A 17,299-nucleotide genomic window follows, 5' to 3' on the forward strand; every position below is an offset into this window, starting at 1 on the left:
GAGTAGAAATAGAATAGAAATTAGAATAGAAATAAAATAGGAATTAGAATGGGAAAGAATAGAATGGAATGGAATATAGTAGAAATAGAATAGGAATTAGAATAGAAATTAGAATGGGAAAGAATAGAATAGAATAGAGTAGAAATAGAATAGAAATTAGAATAGAAATAGAATAGGAATTAGAATGGGAAAGAATAGAATGGAATAGAAATAGAATAGGAATTAGAATGTGAATACAATTACAAGACAGAATAGACTACAAATTTGGGCTCAATTTCCCTCCTAAATCAAGGACTGCCTGTATGTTAATGGTTGGGGTTGTTCTTATTTCTTGTACTCCACATACGGCCTAAAGAGCAGCATACACGTTTAAAAAGTTGAGCAGACCAACCAGGCCTGCTGTGACCCTCATCCCCTGGCACTGGGGGGGTTGGAGCCCCAGAGGCTTCCTCGGGGACTCAGCTGAGCCGAGGACCTGCCAGAAGGCCTTGCTGGTTCAACCCCCCCACCCCCAGGTGCCCACCTGTCTCCCAGGGAGGCCGTGTCGATCTTGATGAAGCCGGCGCAGTTGATGAAGACTTTGGGCCCCATGTGGCACATGGTGACCAGCTGGGTCCGGTTCTCCAGCCGGGTGTTGTTCTGCTTCAGGATCTGAAAGAGGAGACAGGGCGGGCGGGTGGTCAGAGGCCGGGGAGGACCGAGGGGGCCGCTTGGGGGTTAAGGAGAAGGGTCTAGGAAGGCAGCCCCCACCCACTTTGTCCCCCTCTTCCTCTGACTGTTTTTCAACAGACATGCAGGGAGTCCTCGACTTACAGCCATTCACTTACTGACCATTTAATAATCCTGGAAACAGTGACTGACAACCAGTTCTTGCACTGCGGCATCCTCACAGTCACCGGATCAAAATTTAGGCAACGTTCACCACGTATTGACTGACTTAACGCCCTGGTGATTCACTGAGCAACGGTGGCAGGAACGGTTGTAAAATGGAGCAAAACGCATTCGCTGTTCCGGTTAGCAACGGACATTTTTTTGGCTCGGTTGGCTCAACCCTTTGCCGCCATTGTTCAGTGAATCACTGCAATTGTAAAGTCAGGAACTGGACTTTAAGCGAATCCGGCATCCCTATCGAATCTGCTTGTCAGAAGGTCACAAAAAGGGCATCCCGTGACCTCCCCCATCTCCCAGGACACTGCAACCGTCGTAAGTATGAGCCAGTTGCCAAGCGTCTGAATTTTGATCAGGGGAACGTGGGAATCCTGCAACAGCCGTAAGCGTGAAAAACGGCCATTCAGTGCCGTTGTAACTTGGAGATGACTGTAAGTCGAGGACCTCCTGTAAAAGGGGGATCTCCCCTGCCCTCCCCAACTCAGGGTGTCCCCCGCGCGCTGAGCAGAGCCCTACCTACCTTCAGCAGGTGGGCTCCCTTGCGGGGTCCCAGGCCGCAGACGAACTGCAGGAGGGCCTGGCTGTGGGGGTGGGCGATGGCCCGGTTGACGTCCACGCCCACCTCGTTTACCCGGTTGATGAACTCGCAGTAGAGGGAGCCCAGCAGCTCTTCCTTCACCACATGGTCCTAGGGGGAGGGGGGCACAGGGAAGACAGCCTCAGCCCTCCAGCCATTGAGGGGTGGGGAAGCACAACTCAGAAGAATGGGGGGGGGGGGAGGTCCGGTCGAGGGGAGTAAGATCAACCAGAGGACTCGAAGGGGAGGCTTCAAGCTGAGTGGTGGGCTGATGGACACCCCACCCCCACCAATACGCTTCTGGACTCTAGGTCTTAAGCCCACCCAGAGCAGACCACCCCTCCCCATCTTTCAGAGAGCCCCCCCCCCCAAGAGAGTGAGGCTGTAGCCAAAGTCCGCTTGGCCTCTCGGTGTTACCTGTTCAAGGCTGGTGCTAGAAGGGACGAGCGGTTTCTCCCTACCCACCAACTCGGTGCCCAATTCTTTTTTCCTGACTGGCCTGGGACCCAAACGGCCTCCCCATTTGGAAGGACTGAGAGCCGGTTTGGCCTAGAGGTTAAGGCACCGGGCTAGAAAGCAGGAGACGGGGAGTTCTAGCCCCACCTTAGGCATGAAGGCTGGCTGGGTGGCTTTGGGCCAATCACCAGGAGACTGGGAGTTCTAGTTCAGTCTTAGGCAAGAAAGCCAGCTAGGCGCTTGGGGCAGTCATTCTCTCCCAGCCCAACCCACCTCACAGGGTGGTTCTTGTGGGTGAAACAGGAGGAGGTAGGGACGTTGGATATGTTGGGTGCACAAACAAATAGAAGGCTTCAGCCGGTTTCCTTCCAGACGAGACCTCCCGGATGCCTTACCTGCATGGGGTGAAGCTTGAGGCAGAGAATATCCTCGTCAGGGCTGCAGACCTGGGCAAACTCGAACAGCGGGTCCTGGATGCGTCGAGCGAGGGAGACGGCTTGGCGCAAGACGGGCGGATAGTCCCTGAACTCGTTCTGTGAGGAGAGCCAACCCGTAGTTGAGTTCTGGTTTATTGGCACACCCTCCTCATCCTTCCCTACTCTTGCAACACACTCTCCCCTTCACCAGGATTGTTTCGGAATAGAATAGAATGATGGGAATATAGAATAATGGAATGGAATAGAATATATAGAATAATAGAAATATAGAACAATGGAATAGCAATAGCAGTTAGACTTATATACCACTTCATAGGGCTTTTCAGCCCTAAGCGGTTTACAGAGTCAGCATATTGTCCCCCAACAACAATCCGGGTCCTCATTTTACCCACCTCGGAAGGATGGAAGGCTGAGTTAACCCTGAGCCGGTGAGATTTGAACCGCTGAACTGCAGATAACAGTCAGCTGAAGTGGCCTGCAGTGCTGCATTTAACCACTGCGCCACCTCGGCTCTTGATGGGAATATAGAATAATGGAATGGAATATAATACATAGAATAATAGAAATGTAGAACAATGAAATAGAATGGAATGGAATAGAGTACAATAGAACGGAATAGAATAATAGAAATATAGAATAATAGAACAAAATAACAGAGTTGGAAGGGACCTTGGAGATCCTCTAGTCCAACCCCCTGCTCCGGTAGGAAACCCTATAGCATTTCACACAAATGGTTGTCCGATCTCTTCTGGAGGCAGGTTTTGTGGCAGGGCTGCTTTTCATTAACGCCATTCAACCACATCTCCCTGGCCTCCCCTTCCCCTTCCCTTCCCTTCCCTTCCCCCGTTTCCTCAGATAGTTTGCAGTGCAATCCTGATTTATTCTCTGGAGATGGGCCCCCCCAGAGGCCTTTCATCCCAGCCCCTCCTTCTGCCTCCACCCGGTTCTCTCGGGATCCGCTGGGCCGTGACCCCGTGGCCCCTCATTGTGCCCTGTTCCTCTTGGATTCCCGCCACTTGTGTGTCCCTGCTGGCTCCCCCACTTGGATCCCCTGCAGCACAATTGAGATGACTGTACTCTAAAAGCAAATATTTTCACTTCTTTTGGCAAACGTTCATTCCTCCTCCAGCCTGCCTCACAGTTCCTACTCTTCAACTACTATTTGCACGTTTCTAGAATTCCTCCGTTTCCCCCTTTAGAGGTTGTCCTCCACTTACGACTACAATTGAGTGGAATACCCGCAACATTATGTATATCCCACAAAGGACCTTTCTAGAGCCACAGATGACTATTAGCCCTTAGCAGTAGCCCTTATTGATTTGATTTGATTATATTTATATGCCGCCCTTTTCCCTGAAGGGGACTCAGGGCGGCTCACAATTCAAATCAGGGAAGGGGGGTACAGACAGAAAATAAAAAAGACGAAACATAACAATACATAATTTAAAAACACACAACAGTCATACCATTCGAGATGGGGGCAACAATTCTTTAGCCCCAGGCCTGTCGGAACAGCCAGGTTTTAAGGGCTTTGCGGAAGGCCTGGAGGGTGGTGAGGGTTCGAATCTCCATGGGGAGCTCGTTCCAGAGGGTCGGAGCAGCCACAGAGAAGGCTCTCCTCCGGGTAGTCGCCAGTCGACACTGGCCGGCGGATGGAATTCGGAGGAGGCCTAATCTGTGGGATCTAATCGGTCTAGTGGAGGTGATTGGCAGCAGGCGGTCTCTCAAGTATGCTTACATACCACTTCACAGTTCTTTGCAGCCCCCTCTTAAGCAATTTAGCCTGTCGTTCCCCCCAACCACCTGGGTCCTCATTTGACTGACCTCGGAAGGACACAAGGCTGAGTCAACCTTGAGCTGGTCAGGATCGAGCCACTGGCAGTGGGCAAAGTCAGCCTGCAATACGGCACTCTAACCACTGCCCCCCCCCCCAATGGCTTCCTTCCTTCCTTCTTCCTCCTTTCCCTTCCTTTGCAAAAGCACTTGAGATTTATATACCATCAGTGGTGGGTTGCTGCCAGTCCTGACCACTACGGCTGTACCTGAAGCAGCCTGGAGTAGCTGGGAGGCTACTGGTAGTGGCTCGCTTGGCCCACCCGCACGCCATAACTGTATTTATGCCAAAAGGCACCCTGCACACAGCTATGCTGCCTTCTCAGCACTTAGTGCCAACACGGCTCTTAGCGATTATTTCAGTAAGCCTGGAGGGCCTGCCTGGGTGTGAGGAGGAAGTGTGCACTTCTGCCCTTTGCCACTGTGGTGACATGTAGACAACAGCACATATCTCTCTATAGCAGTGTTTCTCAACCTTGGCCACTTGAAGATGCCCGGACTTCAACTCCCAGAATTCCCCAGCCAGCATTCGCTGGCTGGGGAATTCTGGGAGTTGAAGTCCGGACATCTTCAAGTGGCCAAGGTTGAGAAACACTGCTCTATAGCTACCCTCAGGGCCCCATGGCAGTGTGACAGAGCCCAACTGCATTGTTATGTTTCGTTTTTTAATTTTTTGTCTGTATCCCCCTTCCCTGGTTTGAGTTGTGAGCCGCCCTGAGTCCCCTTCGGGGGAAAAGGGCAGCATATAAATATAATAAACAAACAAACAAACAAACAAACAATGTTTCTGGTTTTTGGGAAAGATCCGTTTAGCTATTTTACTCTTATGTTTTATATTTTAAAATTTAAAACTGTTTAGTGCTGTGGCTCTGCAGGAGCCTTTGGAGATGATCTCAGACTCTGACAGCCAGGGGCCCTATGAGTCAGGCCTGGAGGAGGCAGAGGCCCTGATTCTGGCTCCAAGCAGGGCTCAGAGAGACTAGGTGGTCCCCAGGTAACGACTGAGCCTTGGATCAGTGAGAGAGGCTGACACAGAAACCTCCTGTGAGTTGTTTCGGGGGGATGCACACAGGAGAAGGGCTGACCGGCTCACAGGAGATGATAACGAGCAGCTGTGGCTCGTTAGGATCTCCTCCTGCGGATAAAAGACTGATGGTGCCACGCCCTGGTTGCAGAAGTCAACGTTCCGTTTCTGTTCTAGTCAAGGTTCTCCGTTTGTGGTGCAACCATCGAGAAGAAGCACTTGGATAAGTGACTTGATTTATATAATCCTGTTTTGTAGCAGTTTATGAGTTAGGACTTTTGCCAGAGCAATTTATCTGTGTTTATTTTGGGGCTCGCAGCCAGCAAGAGCCGGGACTGATAAAAACATTCCTTTGAACGTTCTGTTTGGCTTTTGTTTCTGAACGGATAAGGTGGGGGGGTCAGAACAGTTTAGTATGCCTTATTTTAACTGTGATGCTTCCGAGACGAATAAAGGAAGCGAAAGGAGTAGGAAGCCCTCTCTGCACCCTGAAGACGCCCCCTTCCCAAGGATTACCTCCGACTTCTTGCTGTTCATGTAAAGTGTGGCCAGTTCATTGTCCACCAGCTCCACGCCGATGGAGGACAGCTGCTGGCCCTGCTCCAGTTCGTGGACAATCCGCTTCACATCTTCCACCAGCATCTGCGCATCCCTGGGGGAAAGGAGTGGGAGGAAGGGGAAGAGCTAAGGACCCCTGCTAGGCAGAGGCTCCATTAGCCCAGCCTGGCCCTCTTTGGGGGTGCAGCTCTCTCTCTCGCTATCTCTTTAGGGGTGGGGGTGAAAGGAGTAGATAATTCTTTGCCAAAAAAAAAAAGCAGGAAGCCCCCCTTATTTTAATCCTGCCGGTTTGCCTTTCAGGGGATGCTTATCATGGTTGCCCTAAACCATCAAAGGCTTATACGGGTACTCCTTGCCTTACGACCAGGGCTGAGCCCCAAATTTATGTTGCTAAGTGAGACATTGGTTAAGCCCCATTTTACGACCTTTCTAGCCACAGTTGTTAAGCAACTCCCTGCAGTGATTAAGTCAGTCACAGGTTGTTAAGTGAATATGGCTTTGCCGGTCAGAAGGTTGCAAAAGGGGATCACGTGGCCCTGGGACACTGCGGCCGTCATAAGTATGAACCAGTTGCCAAGCGCCTGAATTTTTACCACATGACCCACAGGGAATGCTGCCCATGGTCACAAGTGGGGAAAAATGGTTGTGACTTTCTCCAGTGCTGTTGTAACTTTGAACGGTCACTAAACAAACTCTTGTTAAGTCGAGGACTCCCTGTATTTTAAAACGGCTGTCTGGACACTGACGGACAGCCTGCAGGAAGAAAAAGAAGGAAGAGGAAAACAGAGCAAAAAGCAGCAGAGGCTCTCCTGGACTTACAACCTCCTCCTGTTTGTAAGTCCGTCACTGCGCTTGGCAAAACCCTCATACAATTTTCCCCTCTGACTCTGGCCGTACATGGAGCTGTGTTGCCTAGTGCCCAAGGTTCAGGCACATGACTGTGATGTGTGTGTGTGTGTGAGAGAGAGAGACAGAGACAGAGAGAGAAAAGAGAGAAAGAAAAAGGAGGGAAGGAGACAGAAAGAGAGAAAGAGAAAAAGAAAGAGAGAAAGAGAAAAAGAAAGAAAGAAAGAAAGAAAGAAAGAAAGAAAGAAAGAGAAAGAGAGAGATTGATTGTCAAAACTTTGAATCTGAGTCATAAGTAGCCCCAAGTGAGGTCCCTCATAAGCCAACTGGTCAACTAAGCGCCCGGTCTTAAGTCAAGGACTTCCTGTACCCGTTCCCTAAATTATAAAAAGAAAAGGAATGGCACACTCTTTTTAAAAAACCGTGAGCTCCAAGGTGGCTAAGTGAATAAATGAGAAGGGGCGGAGGAGCCTCCGTCTGTAAAAGGCCCTTCGTGGAAAAGAGTCCTCCCAAGGGGACTTCTTCATCCTAAAAGGCCTCCCTGCCAGCATCTCCCAGAGTGGAGCAAGGGGAACAAAGGGGTGTGTGTGTCTTTGGGAAAATGTAAACGGGGAATAAAGACCTGCCAGGGTGGGGGCCTTGCTGGGAGGGGCCCCGAGAGAGCTTACCTGTTTTCTCCCCCAATGGTGACCACATGGGGTTTCTTGCTCAGCAGGAACTTCTTCAGGGTCTCAATATCCTGAGCCTGCATGGGAGAAAAGGGGTCACATTTGGAGGGGGGGGGAAACAGCAGAGCCCCCCCCCTCCACAGCTTATGGCAAAAGGGGAGGCCCCGCTACCCTCCCCCCACCGGAGGTTTGGCAGAAAAGAAAGGTGTTTTTCTCCCACAAAGTTCAGCTGAATGGAGTCCTTGGCTTAGGACCACAATTGAGCCCAAAATGTTTTGTCGCTAAGGGAGAGAGTTAAGGGAGACTTGAGGACTCCCAGAAATCCCGCAGCCAGCCATGCTGAGTGGAAGCCCACCCCTCTCTAAAGCATGGCTGGCTGGGGAACTCTGGGAGTGGGAGTCCTGCCCTCTTAAAGGGGCCAGGTTTGAAGGCGCAGATGGTGCCGTCGCTCCGCTTCCTTCCTGGTGGCAAGGAGGGGGAGGGTCCTGGGAGTGAGCAGACCCCCCCTGCCCGGCTCACCTTCTTCTCCCTCTCCTCCTCCCGCCAGGCGTTCCTCCTCTTGGTGAAATGCGGCAGGCGCAGGAAATCCGTGACTTCACCTTCCCCGTTGAGCAGGGCGCAAAAGACCGGGTGGTTCCTGCGAGAGGGGCAGCTGGCTCAGTCTGGGGCAGAGCCAGAGGGGTCACACTCGGCCTGGGCCTCCCCTCCCCCCGGCCCTTCCCCCCCCACATACCTGGCTGAGGAGAAGGCGATGCCCAGCACCCGGATGCCCTTCCCCTGGTTCTCCTCCATGAGGTCTTCGTCCTCCTCCACTTGCTGGTCGGGCCGGTAAGGGGCCACCTTCAGCCAGTTGTACAGCTTCCGGCTACAGGCCTGGTGGGAGAAACGGGGGAGGGGTGGTAGGCAAGGGATTAATTTAATATTTTATTTTAATGGTTTAATTTAATTTAATCCTCAACTAAGGACAACAACAGAGGCCCAGAACCTCTGTCACTAAATGAGACATTCCTTCAGTTGAGTTTTGCTCCATCTGAGGACCTTGCTCGTCATGTTGGTTAAGTGAATCACTGCAGTTGTTAAAAGTTAGTAACGTGGTCGTTAAGCGAATCTGGCTTCCCCACTGATTTTTAGGTTTAGGTTTATTAGATTTATATGCCGCCCTTCTCCCAAGGACTCAGGGCAGCATACAACATTAAAATAAACACATAATACAAAAGTTAAAAAAAAAATAGAATATCCCAAACCCAATTAAAATTGACAATGACATTTTTTCAAATTAAAATTAACAGTGATCAATACTTTGATTTGTTTTGTTCAGGCCAGGCTGGCTTGCTGGAAAAGACAACTTTTTAGGGCGCGTCGGAAGGACCGGAGGTCGGGGATCATACGAAGCTCCGGGGGCAGCTCATTCCGGAGGGAAGGGGCTCCCACGGAGAAGGCTCTCCCCCTGGGGGGTCGCTAGCCAACACTGTCTGGCCGACGGCACCCTGAGGAAGCCAAATCTGTGGGATCACACTGGACGGTGGGAGGCTACTGGAGGCAGTAGGTGGTCTCGCAGGTACCCTGGGCCTAAGCCATGGAGCGCTTTAAAGGTCATAATTAGTACCTTGAATCGCACCCGGAAGACAACCGGCAACCAGTGCAGGCCGCCTAAAAGGGGCGTAACATGGGAGCACCTAGGTGCCCCCATGATAACCCGCGCAGCCGCATTCTGGACCAGTTGGAGCCTCCGGGTGCTCTTCAAGGGCAGCCCCATCTAGAGAGCGTTGCAGTAGTTCAGGTGAGAAAGGACGAGGGCATGAGTGACTGTACACAGAGCATCACGATCCAGGAAGGGGCGCAACTGACGTACCAGGTGAACCTGGTAAAAGGCCCCCCTGGTCACGGCTGTCAGGTGTTCTTCTAAACTAAGCCGCGTATCCAGGAGGACGCCCAGATTGTGGGCCCTCTCTGAGGGGGCTAAAATTTCTCTCCCCGTCATCAAAGATGGAACAAGATGGACAAACCGGGATGACGGGAACCACAGCCACTCCGTCTTGGAGGGAGTGAGCTTGAGCCTGTTCCTCCCCATACAGATCCGCACAGCCTCCAGGCATCGGGACATCACGTCGAGGGCATCGTTTGGGTGGTTTGGGGTAGAGATGAAAAGTTGGGTATCATCAGCATATTGATGATACCGTACCCCAAAACCACGGATGATCTCGCCCAGCGGTTTCATATATATGTTGAACAGGAGGGGTGAGAGAACCGACCCCTGGGGCACCCCACAAGTGACGCACCTCGGGGTCGATCCCTGTCCTCCCGTCAACACAAACTGCGACCGATCTGACAGGAGGAGGAGAACCACCGCAAAACGGTGCCCCCCACTCCCAACCCCCCGAGTCATCGCAGTAGGATACCATGGTCAATGGTATCGAAAGCCGCCGAGAGGTCTAATAGGACCAGGACAGAGGAGCAGCCCCTGTCCTGGGCCCGCCAGAGATCATCAACCAATGCGACCAATGCCGTCTCCGTGCTGTATCTGGGCCTGAAACCCGACTGAAACGGATCCAGGTAGGCAGCTTTATCCAGGGACTGGGGAAGCTGACGTGCTACCGCATTCTCGAAACCTTCGCTACAAAGCGAAGGTTGGAGACCGGACGATAGTTGGCTAAAGAAGCTGGGTCCAGGGAAGGCTTCTTAAGGAGGGGCCTCACCACCGCCTCCTTCAAGGCAGTGGGAAAGAACCCCTCTCTCAACGAAGCGTTGGTAATCGCCTGGAGCCAGCCTCGTGTCACCTCCCGGGAAGCCGAGACTAACCAAGAGGGACACGGGTCCAGCACACAAGTGGCAGCACTGAGTCTCCCCATAATCCTGTCCATGCCCTCGGGGGGGTCACAGGGTCAAACTCACCTCAGATGGTCTCCAAAAGATTCATCCCTGTTGACTTGCCCGAATCTCCCCAGTCAGAGTCCAAGCCTGTCCGGATCTGAGCGATTTTATCCTGCAGATACTGAACAAATTCCTCAGCCCTACCCTGCAAGGGGTCATTCCCAGCTCCTTGGTTAAGTAAGGAGGGGGTCACCCTAAGCAGGACGGCTGGGCAGTTATCTGCGGACGCGATAAGAGCGGAAAAATGTTGTCGTTTTGCCGCTTTTATCGCCACTAAGTAGGAGTTAATATGAATTCTTACTAGTGTTCGATCGGATTCGGACTGGCTGGCCCTCCAACCATTCTCTAGGCATCTTTTCCAGCGTTTCATCTCCTGGAGCTCCTCGGTAAACCAGGGAGCTACCCAGGATCGACACCTGGTCAGAGGCCGCAAAGGCACAACACGATCCAAAGCCCCAGTAGCCGCCCTATCCCAGGCTTCCGCTAGGGCTTCGGTCGAGTTGTGAGCAAGGGATTCAGGAAAAGTCCCAAGCTCCATCAGGAACCTTTCAGGGTCCACCAGACGCCTGGGGCGGAACCATCTAGTCGGTTCCGCCTCCCTGCGGTGAGGGGTAGCAGTATGGAAGTCAAGCCTGATGAGGAAATGATCTGACCATGACAAGGGTTGGATAGAAACATCCCCTAAATCTAGATCATTCATCCACTGCCCAGAGACAAAAATCAGGTCGAGCGTGTGTCCCCCATTATGGGTGGGGTCTTGAATTAACTGAGTTAGGTCCGTAGCCGTCATGGAAGCCATGAACTCCTGAGCTGACTTGGATGTCTTGCCAATGGAAGGCAGATTGAAATCCCCCAGGATCATAAGCCTGGGGAAATCAACCGCCAATCCAGCTAACACATCCAGCAGCTCCGGCAGGGCCGATGAAACGTAGCAGGGAGACAGGTACGTAACAAAAAGGCCCACCTGAACTCCAAGGCCCCATTTCACAAAAAGGGACTCACACCCACCTATCTGAGGCACAGTGACCTCCTGAGGTCTGAGACTTTCCCTAATAACCACCGCCCCCCCCCCCCCCCAACCCTGCCCTGGGCTCTCGGCTGGTGAAACGCCCGGAAGCCTGGTGGGCATAATTCACTAAGGGGGACACCCCCCTCTTGGCCCAACCAGGTCTCCGTAATGCACCCCAGGTCCACTCTACTCTCTTGTATGAGGTCGTAAATGAGGGGAGCATTATGTACCACGGACCTGGCGTTAAGCGACACCAGCCGGAGACCAGAGTCCTGTAATCCCGAGCACCCAGGGGTGTGAGAAGGGTGATGAGGGTCGGAACGCGCGATAGCTCTTAAACAGGGGACCTGCGTCCCCCGAACATAATTTGGCCCTCGGCCCCCACCATATCTGTCTCTCCCACAAACAGTAGAGATGGTGGAACCCCCAATGGAATTGCTTAATGTCTCTCCCGGAATCCCAACCCTTCCCAGCACTCCCAGCCCATGCCCATTGGTTAGCTCTGGCCTGTGCCCTGGCAGACTCCCCCCTCCCCCAAGCCTGTCTGAGCAATCCGTATCAACCCCCCCCCCCTGCCCTTCCCTTAAAATTTGATTTAAAAACCCCTGTAAAAAACCCCTAAGAAGTCTCTTTTTCGCATGCCACCTCTCGGGATCCCAAGGAAGCGTCATTAAGGAAGCGTCTTGATAGGCAAGGCGCCCATCCCCGGGAAAGGGGGAGTTCCCGAAGGGAATAAAGTTCTGTCGCAGTATAGCATAGAGGAGAGTGTGGCATCAACCAAATGGGATGACATCACGGGAAGATGGAACGAGGAGATGACATGTCCACCGGGGGGGGGGGGGGAGCCGACAGAGTTCAAGGAGGATAGCGGGAAGCTGCTGCTGGGCACACCCATGCCGGCTGCAGAGATCCCAAGCCGGGCGACCCGCCGTTGCTGCCACTGTTGTTTTGTTTTTGAATTGAATTGAATTTTATTATTTGTATGCCGCCCTTCTCCGGGAAGGACTCAGGGCGGCGAACAATTCAAAAAGGGGAATAGGGGAACATAGAACAAAATACAGATAATTAAAATAAGCAAGAATCACGCAACCACACAAGTCGAGAGGGGAGGGGAACTCATCAACCTCAGGCCTGCCGGCAAAGCCAGGTTTTGACGGCTTTCCGGAAGGCCTGGAGAGAGGCGAGGGTCCGAATAGCAATAGCAATAGCAGTTAGACTTATATACCGCTTCACAGGGCTTTCAGCCCTCTCTAAGCGGTTTACAGAGTCAGCATATCGCCCCCAACAACAATCCGGGTCCTCATTTTACCCACCTTGGAAGGATGGAAGGATGAGTCAACCTTGAGCCGGTGAGATTTGAACAGCCGAACTGCAGAACTGCAGTCAGCTGAAGTAGCCTGCAGTGCTGCATTTAACCACTGCGCCACCTTGGCTCTTACTAATCCCTGCGGGGAGTTCGTTCCAAAGGGCCGGAGCTGCCACAGAGAAGGCCCTCCCCCGGGTAGTAGCCAGGTGGCATTGTCTAGTAGACGGAACCCGGAGGAGGCCAACCCTGTGTGATCTAACGGGTCTTTGGGAGGTAATTGGCAGCAGGCGGTCTCTCAAATACAAGCTTTGAGCTCGGGACACTGGAACCATTGCAAATACACACCAGTTGCAGCCTTCTGACCATCGAAGTCAGTGGGGAAGCCAGATCCCCTTAACGACCGGGTTCCTAACTGAACGACTGCGGTGATTCACTTAACAACTGAGGCAAGGCAAGGCGTAACTTGGGACAAAACTCAATCATCAAAGGCCTCACTTAGCAGCAGAAGCCGTCAAGGACAGCCTGTGCCGAGCGATCTATGCCGCCAGGCTCTCCTGCCCCACCCACCTTGACGACGCACTCCTTGGCTTCCAGCAGGAGCTTGTTGGTGAGCTCCTTGGCCATCTGTGGGTAGAGGAACTGGCGCAGGGCCCGCTCGATGGCCAGCGTGCGCTGCCGGTTCCACTCCTGCACCTGGTGGCTGAACTCGTCCCGGTAGTAGAAGGCCTTGATTTCCTCGAAGTAGCTCTGGTCGTTGCCATAGCTGCAAGGGAGGGCCGGAGTCAGGCTGAGGAACGGTGGCCCAGCGGGACAGCAGGAGAGCCACGCGGCCGTCGGACTCACCCGTCCACGCCCTTCATGTCCACGGAGATGTCAATGGTCAGCAGGCCTTCCTCTCTGGCCAGAGAGATCTTCAGGAACTGCTCGTCCCGCAGCTCCTTGACCGGCTTGTTCTTCAGGTACTTGAAGGAGTAGGCGTAGTGGGCCTCGTCCACGTCCTGGAGGAGGAAGAGAGGGGAGGTCGCATGGCTCTTCTCTCCCAGTCCCTGGCACGGGCGAGTGGAGGAGGGCTCCCTCACCCCCTACGGCCCTCTCCCGATGGCTCCGGGTTCCAGGTAGCCCCAAAGGACTTCCAAGCCAGCAACAGGGCCGCTGGTCAGGGGCAGCAGCCAGAAAGGCCCCCGTCAGCCACGCCTGCAACTCCTCAGGTATCTCTTAGATGAATGGAACTACCGTATTTTTCAGAGTATAAGACGCACCCTTTTCCCTCAAAAAAAGAGGCTGAAAATCTATGTGCGTCTTATACACCGAACACAGCATTTTTTTCCTCCCAAAGCCCCGCCCCTTCACCAAAGTGGCTGTGCATACCCTTATGGAGGCTTTCGGAGAGCTCCTGGAGGCTGCAGAGTGCAGAAATGAGCAAAAAACAGGCCATTTTTGCCCCCCCCCAGCCCCCAGCAGCCCCCAGCCGCCATAAGGCTATGCCTGCAATTGTTTGACAAAAATACGGGCTCGTTTTCGTGAAAAACGGGCCGTTTTGGGGAGGTTTGCAGAGTGCAAAAACGTTTTCCCCCCCTTCGGAAAGCTCTTTAACTGATTGATGAGAATTACATTGATCAAATGCTGTGCCAGCAGAAACACCCACTTATCTACTGTATTTCTATCTCTCTTTCTCTCTCCCTATCCCTCTACCTACCTACCTACACACACTCTGTCTCCCTACATACCTACTGTATCTCTCTCTCTCCCCCTTTATCTACCTACCTAACTACTCTCTCTCTATCCCTCCCTATCTACTGTATTTCTCTCTCTTTCTATTTCTCACTCTCTATCCCTCTACCTACCTACCTATTCTCTCCCTCCCTCCCTATCTACTGTATTTCTCTATTTCTCTCTCTATCCCTTTATCTACCTAACTACATGCTCTCTCCCTATCTACTGTATTTCTTTCTCTCTATTTTTCTCTCTATCCCTCTACCTACCAACCTACCTACTCTCCTTACCTATCTATTTCTCTATCTCTTTCTATTTCTCTCTCTCCATCCCTCTACCTACCTATCTACACATTCTCTTTTCCTACCTACCTACTGTATTTCTCTCTCTCTCTCCCTTTATCTACCTACCTACCCAACTATTCTCTTTCTCTCTCCCTACCTACCTACTGTATTTCTCTCTCTTTCTCTCCCTCTCTTTCCCTCTATCTACCTATCTACTCATTTTTTTAAATTTGCTTCTTCAAGACCTTGGTGCGTCTTATGCTCTGAAAAACACGGTAAATGGCAGGCCCAGAGCAAAACACGGCCACAATAATTTATACATAATTTTATTCATCATTCTTATTGTGCGTTTTTCAAAATACAGGTAGTCCTCAACTTACAAAAGATTACTGGCTGTTCAAAGTTACAACGGCTCTGAAAAAAATGACCATTTTTCGCCCACATCCCCAGGGTCAAAATTCAGGCGCCTGGCAACTGACTCACATTTATGATGGTCTCAGCGTCTCAAGGTCTTGTGATCCACTCTGGCGACCTACTGACGAGCCAACTCAATGGGGAAGCCAGACTCACTTAACAACGGTGCTATGAATTTAACTTGCACGATTCACTTAACAGCGGTGGCAAAAAAGGTTGTAAAATGGGGCAAAAGTCACATTTCACAACTGTCTTGCTTAGCAATGGAAATGTTGGGCTCAACTGTGGCTGTAAGCAGGTAGTCCTCGACTTATGACCACAATGGATTTATGCCGCTCAATGAGACATCTGTTAAGTGAGTTTTGCCTCATTTTACCACCTTTCCTTTCACAGCTGTTAAGTGAACCACTGCAGTTCTTAATTGAGGAAAACCGTTGTTAAGTGAATCCGGCTGCCCGGTTGAGTCGCAGAAGGGGACTACGTGACCCTGGGACCCTGCGACCGTCATAAATATGAGTCTGTTGCCAACAGATGCTACAAGGGTCATAAGTGTGAGAAACGCTCATGTGGCTTTTCAGTGCTATTTGAACGGTCACTAAATGAACTGTCGTAAGTTGAGGACCATCTATATTATGCATGCCAGAAGCTGATTTGGCCTCCCCATTCATTCTCAATCCATGTTTCCGCTTTGAGTGTTGGGGCCTCCCCTGAGCTGGCTCGGGGGGGAGGGGGGCCTCCTTGGGGAGGAGGGGGGAATAGGGCCGACCCAGCCTCCCCTCCCCAGCCGTACCTTCTTGCCCTTCTTGGTGGGGGCCACGTTGATCTTTGCCCGCTCCTGGAAGGTCTGGCGCAGCACCTGCCGGACCAGGGGCTCCCGGGCGATCTGCAGGGCCACCATGTAGCAGGCCCCTTCCAGCACGGCCTCGGGGGTGGGGAACTGGCTGCAAACATTAGGGGCAAAGGGGGAGGGGAGGTGAGTACGTGCCACAGGACCCTCCGGGGTAAAACCCCTTCCTCATTTTTATTTACACTCTACTTTTCTTCTGCTCCCAGGACCACCGGAAAGAGCTTTACAGCCGCAGGAAGAATGAGAGAGAGAGGAGGGAACTGTTAGCCTGAAGGGTTGCGGGTCCAGCGTTCCTGTTTACAAAAGGCTGCACTCGAAAATTGAATTGGATCCCTGTTTCTTAATCCTGACAACTTTAAGGGTGGACTTCAAACACCCAGAATTTGCTGGCTGGGGGATTCTGGGAGGGGAGGGCCACACATCTTAAAGCATCCTGCCTAGGGGATTCTGGGTATTAAAGTTCACCCATCTTAAAGCAGGGGAATTTAGGAGTGGACGGCCACCCCCTCTTAAAGCACAGCTGGCTGGGGAATATTGGGAATTAAAGTTCACCAATCTTAAAAAGCGGGGGAATTCTGGGAGTTGAAGTACACATATCTTAAAGTTGGCGGCAATTGAGGAAACAGAATTTGATAAAAGCAAAAACCAAATTCAGAAGGACCCTTAGGTGGTTGTGTAGACTGGGGGGGAAAGGGGGCACACGTGATTGGGTTTTGCTTTCAGACAGGGGATCCAGCCCCAGATGCAAAGGCCACCTGATCCACCTGTACCTAGCGAAAGCCCTCAACACCGGTCTGATGCCCTCACCTCCGCGGGCCAAGGTTCAAACCCAAGGCAACCGAAACAACTCTAGAACTCCCTAAAAACTCCCTAAACGCGGTGGAGAAATGCTGCCTTGGTGGGAGAGAAGAAGATTTTCAGATTGCCCAAGGGAGACCAAAGGAAGGGAGCCCCCGCCCCCCCTGCCCCACACCCCTTGGGAGGAGGACCCCCCTCACCTGCACACATAATCCTTCGCCAGCTCCAAGGGTTCTGCGGGAAACTGTTCGGTCTCGTGGCGCTGGTAGCTGTCCCGGAGATTCTCTCCAAACTGCTCGGGGGTCAGCCCAAACTTCTTGGCCAGGCCATCTGCAGAAGAAACCCACCCGGTGTCACGGCTAAGCGTGTTTCATACATAAAGGCAGGATCCAATCTGGGTCGGTCACCGGGACCAGAAGTTCTGTCTCCCGAGCTTTCGATCTCGTGCTGGAGCCCAACCTCATGGAAGTTCTAGCTGTTCTGTGTGTGGTATTTATATGGTGCTTGTTGTAAGCGGCGTTTGAAATATTGATTGGATATGTAATCTACTGGATCCCCTGCATGGATCCCCTCTTGACTATGTAGGACAGACGGGGAGGAAGCTAATTACCAGACGGCAAGAACACAAACGAACAGTCAGATGATGAGACCCCAACTGATTGGTAGCCTCACACTGCAATGAACAAGGACACACGTTCAATTTTGCATCTAACTAAGATTGTTGGATGAGCAGGAACAAAAACAGCCAGGGAAGTGGCTGAAGCCTGGGA

General features: G+C 52.1%; 1 protein-coding gene across 1 annotated transcript in view; it reads right to left on the reverse strand.

The window, feature by feature from the left end:
• The window catches only part of SUPT6H (SPT6 homolog, histone chaperone and transcription elongation factor), a 52,488-nt gene that overhangs the window by 13,355 nt on the left and 21,834 nt on the right, over positions 1 to 17,299 (reverse strand). The window contains exons 14-24 of the mRNA XM_032216155.1: positions 16,730 to 16,859; positions 15,675 to 15,825; positions 13,317 to 13,471; positions 13,041 to 13,236; positions 8,021 to 8,160; positions 7,807 to 7,924; positions 7,288 to 7,364; positions 5,732 to 5,867; positions 2,317 to 2,454; positions 1,409 to 1,576; positions 524 to 651 (exon numbers count right to left, since the gene is read on the reverse strand). Coding sequence (XP_032072046.1) covers positions 524 to 651; positions 1,409 to 1,576; positions 2,317 to 2,454; positions 5,732 to 5,867; positions 7,288 to 7,364; positions 7,807 to 7,924; positions 8,021 to 8,160; positions 13,041 to 13,236; positions 13,317 to 13,471; positions 15,675 to 15,825; positions 16,730 to 16,859 — 1,537 coding nt within the window. The remainder of the gene's footprint in view (positions 1 to 523; positions 652 to 1,408; positions 1,577 to 2,316; positions 2,455 to 5,731; positions 5,868 to 7,287; positions 7,365 to 7,806; positions 7,925 to 8,020; positions 8,161 to 13,040; positions 13,237 to 13,316; positions 13,472 to 15,674; positions 15,826 to 16,729; positions 16,860 to 17,299) is intronic.

This window comes from Thamnophis elegans, chromosome 4 (genome assembly GCF_009769535.1).
Source record: "Thamnophis elegans isolate rThaEle1 chromosome 4, rThaEle1.pri, whole genome shotgun sequence".
NCBI lineage: Eukaryota > Metazoa > Chordata > Lepidosauria > Squamata > Colubridae > Thamnophis > Thamnophis elegans.